This window comes from Crocodylus siamensis, chromosome 15 (genome assembly GCF_052110815.1).
Source record: "Crocodylus siamensis isolate JL-2025a chromosome 15, ASM5211081v1, whole genome shotgun sequence".
NCBI classification, from domain to species: domain Eukaryota; kingdom Metazoa; phylum Chordata; order Crocodylia; family Crocodylidae; genus Crocodylus; species Crocodylus siamensis.
In genome coordinates, this window is record NC_143409.1 from 34836564 (window position 1) to 34852459 (window position 15896).

A 15896-nucleotide genomic window follows, 5' to 3' on the forward strand; every position below is an offset into this window, starting at 1 on the left:
TGTGTTGGGCCTATACAATGAAAAGGTTAATTAAATTTACAAAAATAAAAGCAGTGATTTTGCCAGTCTAAAGAAAAAATCGAAGCAGAGGTGGTGTTGCTGCTGCTGCTGCTGCTGCTGTTGTTAAGTTATTCCATATGCAAAATCATTTAATTGTATCTAATTTTAATTACCTTCCTTCAACAGGCCCCTTTGGCTCAGCCTGAATCTCCAACTGCTTCAGCAGGGGAAGATGTTCAGTCTCTGGCTGATTCAATGGACTCAGACCGAGACTCCATCTGTAGTAATTCCAATGGCAATAATGGCAAAAATGGTAAAGAAAAAGAAAAGGAGAAACAAAGGAAGGATAAAGACAAAAATAGGACGGATTCAGTTGCCAATAAGCTTGGAAGCCTCAGTAAAACCCTAGGAATTAAGCTGAAAAAGAATATGGGTGGGCTCGGGGGGCTGGTGCATGGCAAGATGAGCAGAGCAAATTCAGGAAACGGGAAGAATGGTGACATCATAGACAGAGTCAAAGAGAAGAAGTCTAAGTCCCGCAAAGGGAGCAAGGAGGAGTCAGGACAGTCTGCAAGCACTTCTCCATCTGAAAAGACAACTCCATCTCCTACTGACAAAGCAAGCAACTCACCCGTTGAAAAAATGAACTCGAAGTCCCTCTCTGACAAACAGTCTGACCCATGGAAGTACAGCACTGATGTGAAGCTCAGCCTCAACATTTTGAGAGCTGCCATGCAAGGTGAACGCAAGTTTATTTTTGCTGGCCTCCTACTGACCAGCCATAGACATCAGTTCCACGAGGAGATGATAGGTTACTACTTGACCAGTGCCCAAGAGCGCTTCAATGCAGAGCAGGAACAGAAGAGAAAGGAGGCTGAGAAAAAGGCTTCACTCAATGGGTCATCCAGCAGGAAGCTGGAACAAGAAGCATATTCAAAAGAAAAGTTGGAAACATCTCCTCAGGACAGGGCATCACCAGTCTTGCCTCAAAGCCATACAACTCAACTGGTTTTAAAGTTTAAAGATCGCACTAGTCCCACTCCTGGGTCATTTTCTTCACCTAGTAATGGTGCTAAGAAAAGTGGACCCATTCCAGTAGCTGCCCACTATAGCCATACTCCACCTGTTCAAAGGCAAAGCGTTATCCATTTGCATGATGTCAACTGCAAGCCATCAAGCTTCCAAGATGATACCTATAAGCCAGTGGTTGGCACCTTAAAAACCTGTGCCACTTATCCCCAACAGAATAGATCACTGTCTTCACAGAGCTATAGCCCAGCCCGGATAGCAGGTATCCGCACCGTGAACACAGTGGAATCGCTGAGCTACACTATGCCTACTGAACATAAGTCGCAGACATATACAAATGGGTTTAATACCGGTGATATTAGAGACTGCTTAGAATATGCTGATGAGGAGGCACCTCAGACCTGGTTGAACAATGATAAAAATCGAGGCAGAAGCACAGTTTGCCCTATTTATTCCATGCAGCAGAACCGCTGCAAGAAGGAGAACTGTTCCTTTTATGGTCGTCCTGAAACGGAAAATTATTGTTCATACTGCTACAAAGAGGAGTTAAAGCGCAGGGAGAGAGAAAGTAAGGGACATAGGCATTGAGGACTGTCAGGATCCTTCCCTGACTGCTTAGGTTCACTCTTTTCTTACATATGAAGTAAATAGTGATGGATTATAGAAAAAGGAATCCTAAAAAGGGAATGATGGTACATAATGTCTAGTTTGTCGCTTTTTCAGGTCAATGCAGAAATAAGAAGATTAATTTATCATAAAAATGTATTATTTTCCATTTTGTCAGTGTCTTTTTTTTACATACGCTGGGTGAGCTGAAAGGTTGTTTACTCCTTTGTCAGTGCTGTGAATACGTTTGGTCAAAAATTTACTAATGGTGCCTGAATTTACACTGACATCACTCAGGTAGTAGAATGATAGGGAAAAGTCATAATGTTGGCAATGTGGCATTGTCATAGCATAGCATCTGCCTCTGATACATTTGAAATTGTAGAGCCATCATAATGCCAGTAGTATTTTTTTCTCAGTAATGACAGCATTTTTCATGACCCTTTCTCGGAAGGGAAGTAATTTTGCACACTGCTTATTTTTTAACATAGCAACACATTTCTTTCTTTTAAACCTTTTGTATTCATTTTAGTCTGAAATGCAGTCTCTTTGGAGCATGTGACTGAAGGTCTGGACTCATGTGGTCTCTGTCTTTATAGCCATAGTTTCTGTTGGATTTTGTTTGGCTCTTTCAGGAAAGTGACATTTGGGCTGTTTTTGTTTGTTGATATCCAAACAAATTTTGAATGTTGTGGGGAAAAATATGGTGTCTGTTGTACACCATCCAATAATCTTGGCATATGAATCCACTAACCAACCAGAAATTTGTGGAATAATCCAGAGCTGGCTAAACTGTTCAGCAGAGGTAATATGTAACATTAATTTAATTTTCTCTAGACATGATCTGACCTCAATTTTTAATAATTTGTTAATTCACCAAAATTACAAGATAGTGGTCTTCGCAAAACTAATTCTCTCTAATTTCATCTACACATTACTTCCATTCTGTTGGCAACAACTATTGTTTGAGTTGTCTGTACTGAATAACACCCCCCCCACAAGGAGCTTCCAAAATGGCTGTGAAATTCCAGCATGAATACTCTTTCAGCTGTCGATTTACACATCTTCATGTCCTGATATTTCAATAAGCGTTTATGACACTACTCCTTCTTTTGAAAATACAATTTTGAGTGTTTGTGACAACAGATAAATGGGATCGCACATACTGTCTGGGTAGATTTTGTGGGGTCTATTTTTACAAGTTTTTCTGACTATATGATTTGCATTTTTTGCCACCAAACAATGCAAATAAATAAAATTGGAGTTGTTAGTGCAGTTGCATTTGTAAGAAAACAATGACTCTCTATCCACCTACATTTTTGTTGAAGGGTCATTTCCTTAACAACTCTGCTAATTGTGATTCTCTGCCACGGTCAGGATCACGAGTCCAGTTTTATTCAAATATTGAATAGCATTTTTCCCAGGCCACAAGAGGCTTAGACCCTAATTTTCATCTCACATACCAAATAATATTTAGCTGAAGTGAAGTACCTCTCAATTAGCTTTCATGCAAATACAGAGACATTCTCTAAAACCCTGATTTAGCCAATAACTTACACTCATACTTAACTCCATTCTTCTCAAGAAAACAAGTAACGTTTACTGGTATCCCATTCATTCAGTGGGATGCTGGCAGCTGGTTAAAGTTAAGCACATACTTAAATGCTTTGTTGAATCAGAGACTTAACCACACAAAGACAAAAAGAATTTACAAAAAACTGGTGGGCAATACCTGACTAGCTCCTTAATGAATCCAGACCTGCATTTCATGAGTTCAACCGTCTTTGGAACATATGGTGAATGTTATTGAACTTGCATCCATTTTTCATGAATGGGACATGTTATCAGACTTAATGAATTGTTCAAACTCCCTTTGTATGATTCCTCCCTAAGGTGTGCAAGTTTCTTGAAATCATGTCCTCACTGATATGCAGTGTTCTTTTTCACTTAGCTGTGGTGATTACATATAGTTCTCATTGCCAAAGAAATCTGTGATTTTTAGATCATGTTAAAGCAAATTGAGCATGCTTGACTGTGTTTGTTATGATGGAAGAGACAGAAACTAGAAGGGACAGAAACGCATTGAATAAAAGAAAGAAATAGTAAAGAATGTTCAGAGCCTTAGAATAGCAGTGGCATTTGAAATGCCTAGAAATGCTTCTTTATAAACCTAAGCATGACAAATTGGCAGAAATGGATACCAGTCCATTTCATTCAGCTGTGACATTTCTGGGTAAGAAGTATGGTAACAGCACACACATAACAACTACATCTTTTGCTTGTTTAAACCTTTAAATAAACTAATTTTGCCTATAGAAAGTTTTAGGACGCAGTACACCTAAAAGGAGGTGGGAAAAATTTTACAGAAAAATCAACATTTATACAAGTGATAACTTTTTCGCATTACTGAACAGATTAACGCCTTAATTTAGAATATTTTCCACATTGAATTGCCTGGCTGAATAGTCACAGAAGTGTATCAGAATTATTCTAAAGTTCTCTCTGTCATGTCTGGAAAATTCTTGATAAGTTTCCATGATTCTTATCAGTAAGAATGTGTTTCTTAAAGTCTTTAGAGTAAACCTGTCATATTGTAATCATGATAGGCACAATTAAACAGGAGTCCCTTTCCTCAGCAGCCCATCCTTGATACTCCATGATTAATTTACTCAGGACGGTTTTAAAAACTTTTTCCCAGCACCCCTTTCTACTCCTAACCATTTTACATTTGACAGCTCTTAAAGAGATTATTTTGAAATTGGCCATTGCTTGCTAAATCTTCTCTCTCCACTGTCAAAACATTCTTTAATCCATTTATGTGTCCCCACAGTTTTTCCTTCCTTATTCCTGAACAGAAATCAGACTGCAATCCCATTCACTGCTATGATTTATTTAACACAGACACTGTTTGGCACTATACAGTCCAAACAATTAAATATAGTGCCTGCTCTATTGAGCTTACAGCAGAGAGTCAATATTACAAACGTTATTGTGGATGCAGCTTGTGGCTTGTGTCCGTCAGCAATAAAATGAAATGCACACCAAGGAATTAGATAGGGAGAATAACCATTGGCTTCATTTTTTGCTGTTCTTTTGCATGAGTAGTATATTTGTCAACCCTTTTGCTGTCTCTGATTCTGGAACAAGCATAAGTCCCAGATTGATGAGTATTGCGTGCCCCACTCTGCTCAATCCACAAGAAAGTATGTGTCTGTTATAGCTCTCGGCTGTTTAGATTTCTGGAGGCTTCCCCTTCGATCCCAGGTGCTAGCTGATGGTGGCTATGCTACCAGTGAAATATTTTACCTTTCTGATTTTAATTTTGTGCTCTCTGTCCATGATACGGCAGCTCCGCATGTCAGCCCGTGATTTCTTTACCTCAAGCCAGAACTCCTTCTTTTAAATGTAACTTGCAGTTTTGAGAAAATTGTGGTGTACACGTGGAGCTTGAAGCCATGAGAAAATGTTGTATTTTCTCACATAGTGTGCCCCAGAATATGATACACACCTTATTTTTGAAAGGCAGAATGAAGGGGGGAAAATCTTTCCTTGCAGTAACTGAGTAGCAGCAGCTAGGGAGCTGAGCCTGCTCCCTGTGGATCGCATGTTGATAAGCAGCAGAAATTGCTCTTACTGTACTTTCTCACATTCAAGGCACACACCAATTTCCAGAAGCTGTATTTGTGGGGAAAAGGTGTGTGTTGAACGAGAGAAAATATATTATTTAAATACGTTATTGTCCACTTCTCAAGGGTAAAGCCCCACTTTTAACAAAAAAAGCTACATGCAAATGCAAAAATGTCTTCATAGGAGAAATGTAGGTTAGAGGAAGTAGGTATTGTTTAGATGTTTTTAATATGTAGCTACTTTTACTCTAAACTCTTTAAACAAAATACTTCTTAGGCAAGTGTTTTCTCTTGTTCATCAATTCTGTCTGATTCAAAGGTCTGTTCATGGTAAAAAAGAAAAAGACCTATAATTCATAAGTCTCAGTCGCACTTTACATTGAAGTTCCATTCCTAAGCAGCATATAAAGGGCTACTAGAGGAGCAATGGCTGTTATAAGTACATTTCAGAGATAGGCAGCTTGTTTTGTCAATGGCAATAAGCTCATCCAGAGGAGAGTGTCACAGATTATTGCAGTGTATGTTAGATATACTCACCATTGATTAACTATCAATAATGTATTAAGCTTTATAAACTGCTTATAAATGCACCATTCAATAAAAAAGTGTGACCAGGCTTTCTCTAACAGTTAATAGGCTGCTCTTCCACATTCACTTAGAAGATAATGTGCAAAAAGGTTCTAAAAAGAGATTCTCCTCAAGCATGTTTTGTGATGCTTGTTTATTAAGAACTTCTTCTAGACCAGGTCAAGGCTTGGGAGTTCCCTTAAACGCACAAGAGTCCATGATGACAGCAGCCTTTCATGTTGTAAGAAGTGTTGAGGGGCTACTTAGCATAGCCTGAAGCTGATTAATTGCTTGCTGAGACAAGCTGCCTGAATGGAGATCAGAACAATCTGCTAGGACAACAGCAGCCTTTGTTCATCTGTAATGCGTGATTGCATCTAGGTTTGTTTTAGTCTTCTTGTGCAGAAAGTGTTCATATCAAATAATGCATGCAAGCTGGGCTGCCAAAACGTTGTCCTTAATGTCCCTAATCCTGCAAACGGTTAGACACGCGCTCAGCCTTATGAGGCACAGTAGTAGTCTCCCTGACATCAGTGAGCCTGCTTCAGTGCAGAAAATTGGTAAACATGGTGATGTCTGTGGCATCAAGGTCTAAAATTTGGCCCCTTTAGATCAAATGCCTCCTCATCTTCCTTAGGCAGAGTTCATCAGGGAACCTGTGAGAATTTTGCCTGAGGAGTAGTGGACAGGACTTTGCACACCTCTCAATCCTGAATAAGGAATCATTTCTTCATCACATTTGGAATATTTTATGCATCATTAAACATTCAGTTCCTGATGGAAATAGACCAAGACCCAGAAACTAATTGACCTTCATTGTAAGAGGCTTTTCAGCACAGTCCATTTTAAGTCTCTTTCAGTGTATTTACAGGTATATTTGTTTCAAATGATGGCAACTTTCATGGAGTATCGCCAAATAGTATAGAGCATAGACTTTGAATTATTGCAGTAAACTATACTATTTTTAAATTTAATTTGCACATTAATTTCCTGTATATATGACTAAAAATAGTATATTGTTAAAAGAAGAAAGGTGTTTGTAAGTGTGTTCTGTTTGTAGATTTAAGGCTGTATTATGTTGGAATTTTACAAGCCAAGTTTAAACTGTAATATAGAAATTATTTTTATATTATTTTCAAAATATGCTACAGAGCAATATTTTGCGCCTTTATTATAAACAGGGTTGTCATTTTAATAGGTTAACTTCAGAAATACTGGTAGACATTAATCATGAAAAGAAAGCTTTGTAAATGTTCTCCTAAATTCTGACTGCTTTTTGTCTGTTGTGCACTCCAGTGTCTGTTGAAAGTTGGAATATACAAATGTTTTTTTATTGAAAAGCTTTAAATTTGTGTTTATATATTTTGGTACAGTACTACTCCTTCCCTTGCATTCTCTTGACTTAAACTCATGCCCTCTTTTATAAGGAGCTTCAGTGTCATAAATTTACCTGGAGGTTTTTTTTCCCCAAATGAAAAAGCCTTCTGCACAGACTGTTGAGCTGAGATTCATAACTCATTTTGAATCCACCACAGTAGATTTATTTGGGCTTTCAAAAATTGTATTAATGAATTATTAATCCTAACAAATAAATAAAACAAGATTTCAAAGCCAGTGTAATAATTAGCTATGCATGGAGAAAATCACTCTATATTGTAGAGATGTCAACTTCTAACTGGTAAATTGTATCTTATATATTGCTTTCCAATGTATGTACACTGACACTCAATTTGCATATCAGCTTAAATTATTCAGATTTTATTTCTTTATAATATTTCATGCCATACATATCAATATCTGAGAAATTTTGCAAAAACAGAAAACTGTAACTAATGCATACCTAAATCACAACTCCAAACAGTTTCTAAAATGTAGGAAGTTGTATGTATTGCAACCAAAATTTTCAAATTTCAACTCCTGAAATAAGGACCCTGAAAATGTATTTGGCCTAATAAAATGAGTGGCCTGATTTTAAGAGGTGCTGAACATTGACTTCAATGGGAGTTTATACTTCATTGATGACTTCAGGAAATCAAGTCAGCCTAGGTGCCTAAAGGTGAATATTTTTTCCAGCCTGTATTCAGGGTGTTTCTATACAGTTCCTCTACCGCCCCCCCCCCCTTTTTTTTTTTTTTTTGAATCAATGAAAATTATATTCACCTTTAGTGATTATCAGTTTGTGTATAAATAACTGCAATCATTTATAAAGTGATTGCTTGGATATAGAGAAACCTGCCTTGTACTGAAATACAGTATAATTGTCCATTTAATACCTATCTTCTTATTAGGGCTAGGATTCCTTAGTTTGTTAGGGGACCGTGTCTTTAGGTTTTTTCTTGCAAAGCATGATCATGACAATTTGTTTTTCTTGCATGAACATGCTGGTTTTTGATCAGTCTATTTTACTTCCCATTACCTGAATGCGTGTACTGTACCAAGGGAATCTAAATGGCTGATGCGCATTTGCACTGTGGAACATATGGCGTAGGTAAAAGCCACCATGTTCCAAACAGCCTTAAAGTTATGGCTCTCTGGGGACTGAGAGTCACTTAACTGGATGCAGCCTCTGTCCCCAACTCCTCATTTAACCATGACTGTAAATTGCTGTAGTCTGCTCTGGCCTTCATAATTATGTTTTGCTGTAAAACTGTCTGCTTTGTATGGTTGTTTGCAGCACATGGAGTTTTTAAAGACGGTGTTCTTGAAAGTTACAATTCTTTGCTAAGTGTCTGTGTGACAGAAACCCGTAATGAAAAGGAGCAGGAAAGGGAGTAAAGCAATTAGGTAAATGGTGGGTAAGAGTAACCATGGCAACAAAATGTTTTGAGGAGACTATAGTTCCTGATATGAAAAACCATTGTCTGCCTAAGCTGATGTTTTGTGGATCATTTCACATAGCCTCAGAAAACAGAAGTATAACGCTTGGCTGTTCATCTATGTAAAGGTTCAAATTTTTGAATTCCTTGCAAAAGCTCTTCGAGGGAGAAAAATTGTGATTTTTCTCCCCTTCTAGAGCAAAACAAATTTGACTTCACCTGTAGCCTCTGAAATGGGAGAGGCATGACAGAAAGGTTTGTACTAAAGCAGCACCTAAATGTTTCCATTTCATAATGATGTTTGCTTTTTGTTTGACCCTTTTAATGCTTTTTGTTGTAGTAGAAAGCAGTCAGTGACCTGAATTCTCCCCTTGATTACACATGCATTTGATATCAGCATAATGATGAAGTTACACAGCTGCAGCCGAGAGGAGAAGGTGGCCCTGTGCGCCTGTCTAATGTACAGGAGAATCAAATTAGAAGGCTTGCATCATTGGCACCCAAACATTGCCTGAGCAAAGGCTGGGTTGGCAGTTTGCCAGGAATCTGAGCATTCAGCTTAATTTGATCAAAACAGAAAAGACTAAGCTGCCCTCATCTTTAATATGGATACCCCCCACTGGGATCATCAGTGCTGTGACCAGCCTCTCTCCCTATTAAAGACAGTGTCGGTGGGATGCTGCCTTGTACAACCCTACCTGCCTGCACTTAGGTTATGCTAGGTTAAGTAACTCAGAAGGTTTTTTTCCCTCACTACGTAGGGGATGTGGCAAAAAAACGTGACCGGTATTTTCTCTCTCTCTTTTAAGAACATTGAGTTTGGGCAGGACCAAACGGGGTAGTTAAGTAACCATTGTCCCTAAACATTGCTATTATCTGCCTTCATGTTTTAATATTGAGGACCCTATAGCGAGGGGGGTGGTTTTATCATCTGTTCCAAGACTGAGTGCTGTAAATGCAGCATTTGTAAAATGTATATCATGCTTACAGAGTATAAAAATTACTTTTCCCTCCGAGCTTCTCAAAGAGCTTTGCATGCACACAATACAAAATGCAGTTCATTCAGCCTAAGCCAAGGAGAACAAATAGGATTTAAGCCTAAATTAAATAACAAATGGAATTAGCCACACAGACCTCAGTAGACAGGAGCTCCAAATTGGAGTCTCATACTATGTTGACATTAACAGTTTGTACAGGACTTTGCCCCAATTAGCTAGATTAGGTTTGTACTTTTCCCCAGGGGAGCAATAAATCTTTCCCTTTGTTTCCCAACCCATCATTCATCCTGATAAACTTCCTGTTACATCCAGAGAATGCTTGTGCTTCCATAAATGTAGACATTTTGTTGTGAAGCAGTTTTTAAAGCCATATATAGCCTTTGTGTTTTTACATTTCAGTTTTCTGTTTGTTTTTTGGTGGCAAAAAACTGTTATGCATATTTCATTGTGCCCTACAATTGACTGTTGCATGAATGAAAGACTTTACTCTTTGTAGACAGCCTCCTTGCTCTTCCTTGATGTTTGTGATTGTAATTATTCTTCATAGAAAGGACGGATCAAGCTTTGAAAATCTAGACAGTGTTTACATGGATTCTCGACCTTTGATGTACATTTTCTGTTGCATGGATCTTTATGATTTAAGCCAGATGCATCTCAAGCAGGGGCAACATTTTTAGGATACTCCTCTAATGAATACATTGTATATTAGAGTTATACACACCTAATTAATATGGTCACCTTATTATCAACAACTATTACATGACCTACCAGCAGAACTCTCTGCATAGCTTCCTACATGTGGATAACTTTCTTTCTTTTTCTCTTTAAGCCTCTACACAGATCTTAGTTCTGCCCTTAATGCAAATCGCAATTAAAATCTTTGTGAGTTCTTCCTGAGTAGAGAAGATTTGGCTTTCTGTGTTCAATGTACATGTGCAAGCAACAGTTTGATTGTGCAAGTATTGAAATAAACTGGCTGCCACCCCTTTGGACTCACTGAAGTCCTTTCAATGGCAAGTTGAAAAACTTTCTTCAATTTTAACCAAAGTTAGGTAACATAAAATCTTAAATATCAGGACAGGTGATGCAACTCTTTCTCATAACATGAAAAACTCCAAATTTTTAAAACTTGTTATACCTGTAGAGTAAATATATTTATACGAGAGTCCCTCCTCTGAAGAAAGATTGTAGTTGGCACTCACCACTGTTTAAATAAGTGCTAACACTGGAATGAAGTAAGATGCATTAATTTTTCTAAGGCAAGAATTAAGTTTTTTGTATTCAAATAATCATTCTCATTTTTCAGAGTTTGATCTTAGTTTATTATTGTCATTTATCAATTTCTACAGGTTTAGCAGGGGATTGTTTTGGAATGAAAAATTTATACATAAAACAAGTATATAAAAGATGTATTTAAAGTTGAGGTGACTTTCCAGGTTTCTCTGTATGTGATAATTTTAATCTAAATGTTCATCCCATGTGAAAGAAGCTGATTGATCCTCTCCCTACCGTTTTAGTAGTTCAGTGATATAATTAGTTACCATCACTTTCATCTACAGATAAAACATTTGATCATTTTTCAGCTGGTTCCCAAGTCATTAAATTGATTGTTCTAAAGAAATGTGAGCATTGAATAATGTTAAAGGTAATGAATATTTTTTTTGCCGTGGAAAGTGTGAGTTCTCGAGAATCTTTTCTACATAAAATTTTCATTCTGATTAAATTTAATTGTTATTTTTAATCTGATCCATTCTTTGACAAAGATGACATGTAAGAGCTGTTTTTAGCAGTTGGATTGTTACTTTGTAAGGTATTAAAGCACTAAACCAATTTTTGCAATAGGTAGTAAATCTTGCTTTCGTTTCGGAAAACTTCCAGTTATAACTGTCGCACTTTTTATAGCGGAATTGTATTTAATTTATTTCTTTTATGAAAGATTACTACAAGTAACTGATAGCTCTGTAATCTGTGTGAATTGGCTTCTCCATTATTTGAAACAGAGAGAAGCTATGATGCCTATTCAATAAAATTAACTTATTTGTAAAGTATCAGTTTGTCTGAATTCTTGTGGAAACTTTTCCTGTACTGTATTCTTCAGCGGGATGCTGACAGCATGTTGGCATACCAGATAAGCAGCCAGGCAACATGGAAAAAATCCTTAGAATGTTAATAGGTTCATCATGAGATTTCGTTGTGGTATGAAGCCACCTAGTTTTTCATTTTCAAGATTAAATTGCCTAAATTTTATCACAATCTAGTGCTAAAATAGGAAAAATCAGAGGGAATTCATTTCCAGGGCTCTTTGAATATCATTTTATTCCAGATCACGATATTAATAGATTCCTTTGTAAAGCCAGAAAGGATCCTGGTGACCCTCTAAACTGACCTTCCTGCATGATGGACCAAATGACATGGATAAACTCAATAATTTTGGATTTACCTAAAGGATCCTTTGGTGTGGAGAACCCACATCAGCCATCGGTCAGTTGTTCCTGTTACACCTTGTTTCTAGCCTGAATTTGTCTTGCAGCTGCTAGGAATTAGATCTTAATATATACCTCTGTCTTGCTAAATTGAAAAGACCATCGACAGCCCATTAGAGACTGATCACATTACCCCTTAAATATCTCTCAATTAAGCTAAACAGATTGAGCTCCTGGAGCTTTTATGTAACTTCGTCATGTTTTCCGTGGCTGTCCCAAACCTCTCTAAATTTTGGATAAATGGATTGTGGGCACAAAAACTGGACTGGATAATTGTCTAAAAGATGTGTTCAGTTTCAAACAAGAATTCAAGGAAGTCCTGTGGTCTTTTATATGCAGGAAGTCAGAACCAGTCATTACAGTGGTTCCCATTGGCTTTATGATCTAAGGCAGTGGTCTCCAAAGTGGGGTGCATGCACCCCAGGGCGTGCGGAAAACGATCCATTGGGGTGCGGAAAGAAAATATTAGAACTTCTATTTCTATTTATATAAATATACATACATTGGGGGTGCGTGCGCAAAAATTTTTTACTGATGGGGTGTGCGATCAAAAAATTTTAGAGACCATTGATCTAAGGGAGCAGACACACAATCCATTTACTATTATGTATTACATTGATTTTACTGCATAGTATGACTTGAGCAGGCATACAATGCACAATGCTTCTACCTAGTAAATTACTTGAATCCAGGATAAAACTACCTTTGTAAAATGTGTAGTAACTTCACTATATGGAAAAGATAATATATAGAACATGTTGTGTCTCCTAATCAGTCTCATCCCAGCATAGCCTGTTACCTCAGTGCAACCTGGGTACCTGGGAAGATGCTGTAATAGTGCTTACTACAAGCGGCTAACCTGGGAGAGCTGCGCTGTATGTTTTACTTTACTGCAGAGTAAATTTATTCAGGAGTATGATCTGGAATAAAGTATAAATCACTCTGTAGTAATATTGTTGTACTGATACCCTACAAATCTTCCTAGTGAAAAAAAACAAAACTGGATTTGGTATTCTAATATGGGTTTATAACAGTGCCAAATACAGTTAATGTAACCTCTCTATCTCTTAGGAATTGATAGTCCCTGGTTTATATATTTAAAGTATGCGTAAGCCCTTTTAGCCAGAGCATGCAAGACAAATATCTGTTTCTTAGTACTGAGTTCCCTATGTATGGCCTTTATGCTTTGTTCCTAGGTATATGGCTTTACATGTAGACATATTGAATGCTTAATGTTTGCTTGCACCAGGTCTACCAAGTAACTGAGATTGTTCTGGGTCACTGGCATTTTGATACCTGGCATGTTATTTATCACTCTTCCAATCTTTGGGTCATCAGCAAACTTTGTCAGTAATAATATCATGTTTTTTGTCAGGTAATGGATAGAAATGTTAAGTCTTAGAAGTCCAAGAACCAGTCCCTGCAGAAGCTACCATCAACTTACTTGATGGTGATACCTTGTTTACCATTTACGAGACCAGTCAGTCAGCCAGATTTTCAATCTGTTTGTGTCTCATTCTTCTTTTGTATTATTGTAACATTTTAATCAAATTACTGAATGGTGTCCAGTCAAATGCCTTACAGAAGTCCATTTCAGCACTATTACCTCTATCAACCACATTTCTAATCTCATCAAGAAAGAGATCATGTTAGCTGGACAGGATCTATTAGCCATAATTGCATATTGATTAAAATTGTTTATATTCCCGTCTTTTAATTTGTTTACTAATTTCCATATCAACCACACCATTCTTTTGCCAGGTATAAATATCCGGAGTGTAATTGCTTGGCTTATTCTGTTTATCCTTTTAAATATTGGCATAACATTTGTTTTCTTCCAGTCCTCTGGGGGTTCCAAGACTTACTGAAAATCAACATTAATAGTTCACAACTCTTTTAGAATTCATAGCTGCAAGTTATCTTTTAAAAATGGGTAAGTAGTTGCTGTTTAATATCTTCCCTGAGTTACTATTAGGCTGGGATGTATTTTGTCATCTGGTGTATCCCCAGGAACAGAAAAGAAATATTTCTTGAATACTTTCGGGCATTGTTATTGATGAATCTACCATGTTTCCATTTAGTAGTGAGCTAATACAATTTTTAGAATTCTTTTTCCTAATGTGCATGTATCTATACACTATAGTTATGGAAAGAGGGGAATCTGCAGAATGCTGATTGCTGAAATCAGTGGGACATGCTTAAATCTATGAACTGTGGGGCTTTACCGGGGAATGATATTTAAAGTATTCAAATGCAAGATTAACCACGTGGTAAGGATTAGAGGCTGAATAGTCTGGGTCATCACTAACGTGATCTGGCAGTTATCACCTGTAGGTTCCTGCTTAGCATAGTAGTCCTGTTGGTAGTACAAAGATTGGTTATCACCTGAAAATTAGCTGTCTGATGGGGAAAGAATGGATAGTTTCATCCATTTCTGGGAGGTAGCTATCTGCATGAATAGAAACCACTATCCCATTTGACACTCATTGCTGGTCCTCTCACCAGAGTGCAAAGGAACTGAATAGGGTGAAGGACACTTATAGAATATTATCTTCAAGTCAGAACAGAAGTACAGTATGGACAAGTGAAAAGGGAACAACATAGATCCTGGTTAGGGTTGTTGGCTCCACAAAGAAAAGGAGGGGCTCATATAGGAGTTCACAGAGGAACTCCAGACTGAGCCAACTGAAGAGACGGAGTCTGGGGAGGAATGTGGAGTGACCACAGAGGCCTGGTCCTCCACATCCACTAGACAGGCTGTAGTAGGGGGACTGTAATAAACATTGGATAGTTCCTGGGGGGAAGCCAGAATACAACTCATCATATGGCTGCACATGCCTCCATCTCCATCTCAGCACAAGGAAAGGTCAAAAGAAGGCACAAGGAATTTCCAATTTGCTATTATAATGATGCATCTCCTTCTGACCCCCACAAAGGAAGTGGAGTCTGGTCTCTGATCCTGGGGGGAGGATAACTTACTTTCTTAACTGGGACCAACTAGGTGCAAAGATTAAATAAGAGTCTCAAACTGACGGGGAGCAGACTTTCAATAGCATGTCTGCTGGCCCAGCCCAATGGTTTGTGACAGGGGTCTACAAAACAGCTGCCACAGCCCTTTCCAAAAGCAGGCTCCATGCCACAGCAAGTGCTCAGTTGCTTAAAGCATTTGGTAAGACTATTTCTGAAGAAAATGTGTTGCCACCTGAAATGAGAATATATGGACAGATGCAGGCCTCTATAGCACATCCAGCTTCTCATGTGGTGCTCAGAAGTGGTTGGGAATTTTCCCATGGAAAGTTTACTTATAAGAAAATATTCTTCTGTTAAAACTAAAATGCTGTGGGAGAGAATCAGACTGGGTTTGTGAATACGCTATTCTGACTTGATATTTATACATGTAAGGGGAATATCGTGATTTGGGTGGCATTTGCACCTGGAAAATAAGGATGCTTTGAGGGTTGGATAATAAAATGTGTATGTGGTGGGAATGACATGAGTTTTGGATGTAAACCATCCAAAATTTATCCCTGGTTCCCTCAAACCCATAGCAGAAAGCAGTGATCACAAAGAAAAAAACCTACCTAAATCAAAACCAGAACTGAGGTTGGCATGGATCCCCGCAAACTGAAGCTGCCAAGCTGGGTATGGCTCTGGGCAGATTGAGGGCCTTAAGTCATAGCCTTGCCATTCTTCTACAGCTTAGTGGGGAGTTTGGATTTACGAGGAGCTGCCTATTGCAATGAACAGGATTTTCCTTTCCTTCAAAAACAA

At 37.9% G+C, this 15896-nt stretch overlaps 1 protein-coding gene across 2 annotated transcripts in view; it reads left to right on the top strand.

The window, feature by feature from the left end:
* Positions 1-10023, top strand: part of OTUD7A (OTU deubiquitinase 7A) — a 305631-nt gene extending 295608 nt beyond the window's left edge. For both annotated transcript variants that reach the window (XM_090028797.1, XM_090028798.1), the window contains one exon: positions 187-10023. In XM_090028797.1, coding sequence (XP_089884923.1) covers positions 187-1617 — 1431 coding nt within the window. In that variant the 3' untranslated portion in view covers positions 1618-10023. The remainder of the gene's footprint in view (positions 1-186) is intronic.
* The last annotated feature ends 5873 nt before the right edge of the window (positions 10024-15896 follow it).